At 36.5% G+C, this 9314-nt stretch overlaps 1 protein-coding gene and 1 long non-coding RNA gene across 5 annotated transcripts in view; one reads left to right on the forward strand and one right to left on the reverse strand.

Annotated features, from left to right (window-relative positions):
- LOC147304954 (uncharacterized) overlaps positions 1–9314 on the reverse strand; it is a 36936-nt gene that overhangs the window by 5564 nt on the left and 22058 nt on the right. The window lies entirely within an intron of this gene.
- LOC147304955 (uncharacterized) lies at positions 1166–7031 on the forward strand. 4 transcript variants are annotated; one of them, XM_086278076.1, is made up of 6 exons: positions 1166–1437; positions 2339–2399; positions 2511–2555; positions 4138–4293; positions 4497–4589; positions 5532–7031. In XM_086278076.1, exons 4-6 carry the CDS (start codon positions 4222–4224, stop codon positions 5844–5846), a joined length of 480 nt encoding a protein of 159 aa, XP_086134202.1. In that variant the 5' UTR covers positions 1166–1437; positions 2339–2399; positions 2511–2555; positions 4138–4221; the 3' UTR covers positions 5847–7031. The 4 variants fall into 4 exon arrangements, with proteins under 4 accessions (XP_086134202.1, XP_086134203.1, XP_086134201.1 ...); XM_086278075.1 differs by having other exon boundaries at positions 1167–1437; positions 2511–2559; XM_086278077.1 differs by lacking the exons at positions 2339–2399; positions 2511–2555.

The raw sequence follows: 9314 nt of genomic DNA on the forward strand, positions 1-9314 counted from the left end.
TGAGTCACTGCAATTATATTGAGACATTTTGTAGATTTAGGAAATGAAACTTCTATAAATTACTAAAATCTAATTTTAGTTACTAATGCTGCTGTTTTTCTCCTGTGACACAGCACTTCTCTGGACTTATATTAATTGCAAAGCACTGGACTGTAGGGGTCTGCGGGTCTACCCTACAGTGCCTGACAGAACATTTTCCGTCAGCAAGAGCAGTTTCTCATCCTCTTTGCTGGAATCCCCTGTGCACTCCCTCAAAGATTAATCTTAGGTCCAATCCTTTCACAGCACGCTTCCTCTTTTTCAGATCATTCAGACACACCGCATGAATTTCACAGCAAAGGGTGTGAAATACATGCATCAAAAGCCCCCTTGAAACTGCAGGTGGGGCTAACCAAGTGAAAAATACTAAATTAAACTAAACCGAATAGATATGTTTGCATCCAAAGAACAAGAAGATGAGTTTCCTGATGCTATTGTGCTTACCTTTATTTAATTCAATCCAATTTGGATCCTGTTTTATTCTAGATAACTAAAAAAAGTGCTATCATGAGCTATGCTGCCTTTGTTTGTACATGTATTCATGTCCAGTTATTTACTAATCAGTATCTCTCAACTATCTCAACTAATAATTTCCCCCAGGGATCAATAAAGTATTCTGATTCTGATTCTGATTCTGATTCTATCCCCTACCCCCAAATAATGTTTATTATTATAATATTTGGAATAAAATTCCAGCTGTAATAAAAAAAATGTACTAGCTATAGTAACCATGTGCACATAATATAGTATTTTGGCTTTTTTTCTGTCTTTTTTTCTACTTCTATTTTTTAATATATCTCTAATTGACCTTTTCTTCTTGTGCTGCTGTAACAAGTGAATTGGCTAAAGAGGAATCAGATCTGTTACCATTAATTTTATGTGTCATCTTTGATGCTGTATGTTTTTATATTTATTTGTTGTTATGTGTTTTCTTCTTGTACTGTGAATTTTCATGTTGTAATTTTACATATTGCTGTCTGAACCATACTGCTGTACACTGTCTGATGTTGTGTTAACTTTCCTATTTTTTTTTTTTTTTTTTTTGCTCTGACCTGGCAGGTGAAAAGTGACATGTTGTTCATTAATACACTCAAAAAAGTCAACTAAGGCAGTTGTTTGATTAATTCAATAGACATTTGTCTATTTAACATGAACATATTGAGTTTAGGTTTTTAAATCATTATCAGTTGTTGGTTTAACATAAAATAACAAAAAGTTTAATGAACTAGATTTGCATTCTTCAGTTCAATTAAATGTAATTATTTTAAATCAACAACTCTAAAACCGATGCCTAGTGCGCATGCTCAAACTTCCCAAAAGTGAAGAGGCGGGAACGCGGAGAAGTTATATGTGTTCAGTGGACTGCCATTTCCCTCTGCGGAATCTTCCACAATACAGGTAAGTAATAAATAACTCAAAATATCTTAGTCAAACGAAGTTGTTTTGTCCATTAATTGTTTAACAATGTTTTTAATTCCAAATGTGTAAGTTGTCATTAGACAGCGGGAGTGGAGCAAATACAGTGAAAATCTGGTATTAGACGGTGCCAATCGGTACCGTCTAATACCTGATTTATAATCCGCTCTGGGTATATTTATACTATTATTAGCATTTCCACTTCATTGTTTTTCTTTTTTTTTTTTTACCCGTTTTTGCAGTTAGTCTTATAGTGTTTTTAGCGGTTATTGATATGTTTAATTCAATATTTAACACGTTTGTAATTCACTTTCAAAGTAAATGAAGTTAGCTAAAGCTAGTATGGTTGTCTCATTGAACTTCTACCTAGCTCTGTTAGCATTCACTTTGGTTTTAAATGACGGTTATAGCAAGACATGGTCTTTGTTCACTTTTTTTATTATCATTTGCATTTTTTCTTTCTTTCTTTCTTTCTCTCTCCTTTTATTTTAAGCATTCGGCCTCTCACAGTAATGCAAGTTAAACTAGCATGCGCGATTTGCTAAATATTAGCTGTGTCCAAATTCAGGGGCTGCATCCTTCGAATTGACTTGATGCTAGTGCATGGGAAAAAGAGCATAAACACGAGGTCAGAGGAAAAGGCAATGGCGGATAGTTATGAAAATTGCCTGTCGGACCTATACCGCAACTACCAGCATCTTTATTGCATAGTGTGAAACACTGCTATTACATTTGGCAACAGATTGGATATTTATCTGTGAATTTTTTATTGCAAGAGGTATTTATATGTATTTGTATTTTTTTTATACATTTGCAACAAAGTAAAAAAAAAATCCACTGTGGAATTTTTATAAAATAATTTTTTCTGTTTTCTTTACCATAGTAACACCACAAAGAAAGCTGACCCCTTTTTCTGATTGTTTGTGCCTCCTCTTTAATACATGGTAAGCCTTTTACCATCATATATTTTTTATGATAGTTTTATGATTTAATCAAAGTGAAAAAAAGGTGCCAATAAAACTATCCTTAAAACTGCTTTTCTTTTTTTCTTTCAGTGACTTGTATGTGGCAGTGCAAGCGTTGTTCCATCAGGGAGAGTAGTAGGTACAATTATTGAAACACTGTACAGGGCTCGCAAAATGGCTAGCCCGACGTCCCAGGGCTAGCGATTTTTCCAGTCGGGCTACCAAAATCTATCTCTGCCCTGCCCGTCGGGCTGTCATAAGAAGGAAAAATATATGTCAATGCTTCTGCATTCTTTCGGAAATGTAGCTGGATAATTATGTCATTGGCATCGGTGAGCCACTGTCAATATGTGACATATTGAAATCGCGTTTGAATTTGCGCTTGTTTTTTGCTTTCACTTTGCAATCGCGCGACCTGTGTATAGAGAGCGACAGCACTGATCTGTGAGTGATGATAATTTGTGCACCAATTCCTCTGACATCGTCTTATCAATCGTTAGCTTACTATGCAAACATGACAAGTGAAATCTCCCGCAGCTTAAACATGTGAGAGGTTGATCGCGCAGACAATCGCTGAGTGTTATGTGAGTGCGTGTGTAAAAGCAGCAGGATATTAATTGTAGTTCTGCTTAGCCAAATAAGACAGGTCAGGGTGAAGAAGTGACAGCCAAAGAAAAGCTTACCACAAAACGGAAAAGTTATGACAAATCAGACTATAAGGCAAAAAGAAAGTGCAGCTTTATGGTTTCATGGACAAAAGAATTTCTGTGGCTGCAACATGACGAGCTATATAACCGGGGCTGCACATAAGTGGTCCGCAAGTGCGTATTTGCTGTCAAAATAAAAAACGCGCACAAGATAAGAAGTTGCAACGCGTGTTTGCATACATAAGATTTTCTGGAGGAGGACATATTTGTTTAGAACTCTTAAATATGTCGAAGAAGCTCCTTTAAGCAATTACTTTGGTTTTCCTCCACCTCCAAAGAAATGTCAGAAGGAGTCCGAACCACAAAAGAAGCGCGTATTCTCGCAAAAGTGGTTGCAGGAGGTGAGCTGGCTTCAAACAAATGATGAACACACAGATGTGGTGCAGAATGTGCCGTGAAAATCCCACTCTAGCGGACAAAAACAGTGCCTTTTATATGGATGCAAACGTGCGTTGCAACTTCTTATCTGTTGCGCGTCTTTTATTTTGACAGCGAATGCGCACATGCGGACCACTTATGTGCACCCGTGTAAATAACATAATGTTCTGCCGGGTGTGTTGTTGGTTTTCCCTCGATTTCTGAGTCGACAAGCGCCTTTGTTACTGGGACCAGTCATTTTAAGAAAGGCCCCCATTAGAAATGGATTATTGCTCAGTCTGCAATATCTTTCCCAGAACAAACACCAATTGCAAATAATATACTAAAAATAAACCTGAAAAATCTGTTTAGAACAGCATACTGTGTTGCAAAGAGTGAACTACCACTGGTGCAATTTAGCAGTCTTTGCAAACTTCAAAAAGCAAATGGCCTAGATCTTGGTTCCACTTGCCTCTTACTTGTGACTTTAGTGGAAATTTCAAATTCAGTATCTGACACAGACTGATTCATGTCCTACACAGACAGCACTGATGTCTGCATGGTCTTCTAAAAGCAGCTTTAGTCAGCTTAGATGTGAAGTGAGTGAAATATACAGTTGCGTTTTTAATCAATGTATTTGTTCTCTATTGCAGATTGAGAAGGAGTTTCTGCGAATCACCACAAAGCCTCTGCTATCTACTTTCTTTGCCGAGCTTGACCAATACGCGCCACGCTTAATGGAAATCTTTCTGACCAAAGGAGGGACACGTGGAAAGAAAATAAGAGGTCTCATGCTTGCCATCTCCAAGGTTTGTATTAGGATTGAGTAGACTTTGTCATAGGCAGCAAAAATAACTTTTATTTGGAGATGAAGTTGTCAATTTTGTTTCGGCTTAACAAGTGGTACATGCCAGGTTCTAACCTAAAGAATAATTATGCAAGTTAACTGATTACCCTAGCTTTAAGAAAAACAGACTGGTTTTGGCTCATATTATCTCCTCCTCCTCTCCAGCATGACAACATCCATACCAGACGAGCATGCATCTTGAAGTCTTTGTGCATCCACCTAAACGAAGACTATGAGAAGTTAATAAAGGAGTACTTGGTGAGCCATTGTGACAGCATGTTGTCTGTAACATTCTCATACAAATTGTGATGTTGCCTCAAATGCAAATCATTAAAATTAAAATTTTGAGATTAGCAACAAGACACCTGGTATTGGGGAAAGGATGTCTTGAATACCAAACAGTATTAAGCATTGCAATAAAGAATTTCTGGAATTTGGTATTGGAAGGAAAGAAATTTATGCCTACTTAAACTTGATACACAAACATACAATGCATTTAACATGCATCAAGATTATATTGCTTTTGAATCTGTACTTGGATTAAAACAAGTCCTGTTGTTTTTTCATTGTTATGGTCATCAGTATTTGTAAATAGAAATGTCTATGAACTTTGAGCTGTTTAGTACTAACACTTCTATACCTGTTTTATTTTAGCAGCTGAGTTAGCCTTTTCTCGAGTCCTGTCCCCCTAAGTTACTCTTGCTACGTCCGACAAACAAATGGTTTCCTCTGCGCACCAATGGGTACCCGAATGTGCGAGCAGACATGCTTCATAATGTTCGGTACATTTACCTGGGAATGGGGCCATACACACTGTTTAATCCATTCACGTTGTTTTTGACTTTGTGAATGGAAAGAACACAACTCCTCCAGACACAATCTCTCGGCGTATCGGTGGGCACACCGCTTCTCCATCTTGCTTGAGGTTAATGTTTGTCAGACACAGTAACGGTTGCTATAATGTGTAATTGGACAATGGCCCTTTCGGGGGAGGGGCCGGTGAGAGGTCAATTATGCCACCTCTTTTGACATGAGAGGTGTATTTTATAATTTATGTATTGGAGTAATTACTAACAACTACTTTAGTGGTGTAATTTTCTGTTTATTACTTTGACTACTTGGATTTTATGAACAGCATAGAAACAGTTGTTTAAACAATCTCTTAAATTTTACTTTGTTGTCTTATACTTTTTCATGTAGGATACGGACAGCGAGGCAAAAAGCTGCATGGAGCAAACTGTGATGGGGGTGTACGTCATCCAGAAGGAGGGTGCTGAACCTGAAGATGACCCAGAGGACGTTGGTGTCGTGATTGAGGGTGTGGAGGCTAACACTGATTTGGGTAACATTGCACAAGCATGTGCTCTGTTGTTTGGACTCATATACCGTTTGAACCTGAGCTACCCACCAGAACTTAAATGCACCTTTGAAGTCCTCCAGAAGATACTTTTAAATCTTGATGGACAAAAGCTGTCTTCAAAGGTACAGTTTCTGAAAAACAAGCTTATGGGGTGAGAGCACTTGAAAATGACTGATAGGTCTTGAATGGTTCATTGGTGCAATGGTGATTTCCAATATATAATGTTAATATTTGAGTTGTTTATATTTTTTTTCTTTCATTTAAAACATTGTTTTTTAAGTTTTTGGATTCTCTCTGTTGGGCAATTCACCTTTTATACAGCACTGCAGATGATTTTTGTTTGTCCTTATATAGATGGCTCAAAATGGATCAGAAGTACTGACAGAAGTACTATGTTGTGTTTATGTATCAAGGTCCTGTAAAGTTTAAGACCACTGCCACCTGTTAAGTTCACTGTATTATTGTTTCCATTTTGCTTGCTAGCATGTTTTAAAACACAGCAAAACTATATTGCTAGCTGTGGAGGACTGCAACCAAAATTAAAAAAATAAATACAGAAATATAAAAATTGGTCAAACTAATAATTATTTCAATGAGATACACCAAACAAATATAGATTTTCATCACCTATGGAATTTTTTGTTGTTGTTGTATTGCCCCCAAAATATTTCTAATTATTTTATTTTATTTTTCCAAATTCACACAATTCGATTTTGTCACATGTTTTAACTTGCCAAGTGGGAGATGTATTTTTATCTTTTAGTTTAATTTTTTAAAATGCAGTCGATATATTGAGCAAATTTTGCATCTGTTTTTAGTTGTGGAAGCTTTGGTTCCAACATATTACCTATGTAAATAAGTATTCTAACATTTTACCTTTTGAAGTGGCATAATGCTTGCAGGTGTACAAAAATGGTAAGCTTTTATATTGTCCACTAAATCCAGTTAATAAAGATAATGTTATCATAATCTGATTGTGACTTTTTTTGTAAAGTAGTGGGTTTCTAAATGTGTAACAAATGTAAACAAATCTAATTGAAATAATTTGGTTGAAATGAGTGAAATCATTGCCTTGATTAACAAAGTAGTTGTTGAAACAACAAGATTTAATTCTGTTTTCCTAAACTTTTTAAATTGTGTAGAATGAATTAAAACAAATTTCACTCTACATACTTAAATAAATCACTTCAAATCAATGTAAGTATAGTATGTTGATCCAACGTAATCTGATTACATTAAACCACCAAATGCTAAATGTGTTGGTTTGACATGATCGAAAAGGGTTTATTGTACTTGGTTAAATTGTGTGCAAAAAGGGTGCCATGATTAAATTGTGTTCATCCAACAACAGATTTTTTTGAGTGTATGCACTGTTCCCTTTAAATAAATCAATTGAATTAAAATGTATATACAAAATACAACACCCTTAATGTAAGGTTTCCTCTTCTTTCCGCTTCTTTTTAAAATGTTTTACTCAACTATTGCAACCAAACTGGGCTCATCTTCAAATCTCTTCTCATCTCTTACTCAATTTTAGTTCCACAAAAACTACATTGGGTGTCTGGAGAAGTCACGAAACTCACAGGTAGCATTTAAATCTCTTTTCATCTGTGTCTGACCTCACGTGAGATGATCTTTAAGGGCAGCAGCAGAGTTTTGGCTGCAGACTGTAAAACCATTTGGGGAATCTTATGAGTCAAAGTGATGCAAAGAAGCTCTGAGTATCGTGACTAGACGGCGAACAACGTGCTTTAACGTGGGTGAACTCAAAACCAAATGTGCTAAATTATGCCAGCTGGAAAACACGACTCCTTTTCAGCACATTTTATTACATTTTAATCACATCTAGGTGATAGACTTCTCTAGTGGATTGAAAAAAAAAGAAGAAAACTTTCATTTTCTACCTGAATGTGAAACTGGTGGGGATTTCTGTCGCATAAATGAGCCAAACCGATGTTAAACAGCGGCTTTCTCTGAACCACAGAAATGGGGACCTGATAGTACTGACAAGCCACTTTGCTCTGTCGTATATTACACAACCCATTAAGAAAGAAAGTCGAGGGACAATAAGAGAAAAAGCATATGAATAAAAAAAGAAGCACGAGCTCTTAAGAACGCACAGAAAGGAAGTCAAGACCCTTTTCCTGATGCACCACAGAACTGTGGGTAAGCTTAAAGACGGTAAACAAGGCACACACGTCTGAACATCACGTGATCAAACTACATGTGTTTATATGATGACTGTAAAAGTTTCCTGTCTAAACTTTGTTGGTGTTTTTTTTTTTTTTTTTTTTTATTGTGCCATGTGTTGGACTGCCTGATTAACGGCTATGCTTTCAGTTTTATCGAAACTGTAACTCTAATGTTTTCTTAATTTGAGTTTAATCTTGAGTTGCCATCAGATTCGAGATGAATAGCGCATTTACGAGATTCAGCTCTGCAGCTTGTTTACTGTCGAGGGGTTTTTCTGGCTCGTAGTTGAAAAATAGTTCCGTTCGGGGCAAAGGGTGGGAAGCATTCATGCTTTCAGTCTGCCGATCTGGCCAAACAGTTTCTCTTCTGCACAATCACTTCCTGTTTTTTTTTGTTGTTTTTTGGGGGTTTTTTACCAGCTGGTCTGAGGTGAACTCACAAACACATATTTGTGTGTGTTCTCTAAATACTGATCAGAATCTTGTAGCTCTTGAGTGCTCAAGACAGTAGCCTCTCATTAAACAGGAAGCTAACGTATCTAGCAGCACCAGACCACAACTCAGAAATATCAACACCTGCAAACCAAACTGAACAAACACAACTGAGATCATCTATTTATTTGCATGTTATGTGACTTGCTAAGAAAAAGTCTGGCACAGAATTCAGAGAAAAGAAAAACCTGTTTTGTCTGTTTGCTAATGTTAGTTAGTGAACAGTTGTAAAGTCACGCTGCTGTTGTTGTTGGCCCCTGCATTTCCCCTTTCTATGGTAGTACAACCGCCGTGGTTCGGGAGCCACTTCCATGATGAGCGCGGTGTCTTTGTTCACTGATTGTGGTAAAGCTTAAGTACAAATAGTCTTAAACAGATATAAGAAAACAGGAAGGCAGGCTTCCCAGCAAGATTTTCACTTTGACAGAAGACGGCAACATTTCAAGAAGAAGAAAAAAATTGTCTGAAGAAACACGATTAATTTTGTTATTTAAGATGTTTGACTGGCTGCCAGCTGGAATCTACTGTCTTTCCTCCCCCACAAAATATCTGCTTCTTTACATTTATTTGCAGCTATAAATTCAGACATAAATAACTGGGAATGTACTGAATTAAACTCTGTGTGAATTCCAAAAACTAAAAGCCTCGTCTGATCTATTTTGGCTCGTGAAACTCGCAAAAGTGGAAGGAAATCAAAAGAGGAAATAACCTACTTAAATTTATCTTTGTTCATTTAATAAATTACTTATGTTTTATTACCCTCACTGAAAGGTTGGCAAAACTTTCCTAATTTGATGATGTTGCCAAATCAAGAGGCAAAATGATGATTTCATTCATTAATCTAAAGATTTATTACATGAATAACTGGTTAATTAGTTTGCCTATAGAATAAGTGAGACTGTTTTTTTCTCCTTAAAGCCAAAAAGGTTGCATTGGACT

The sequence above is a fragment of the Aulonocara sp. 'chitande type north' Nkhata Bay genome, linkage group LG20 (genome assembly GCF_057382095.1).
Source record: "Aulonocara sp. 'chitande type north' Nkhata Bay isolate Kocher_YH1m ecotype deep benthic linkage group LG20, A_spYH_male_GT1.1, whole genome shotgun sequence".
Taxonomy (NCBI): Eukaryota; Metazoa; Chordata; class Actinopteri; order Cichliformes; family Cichlidae; genus Aulonocara; species Aulonocara sp. 'chitande type north' Nkhata Bay.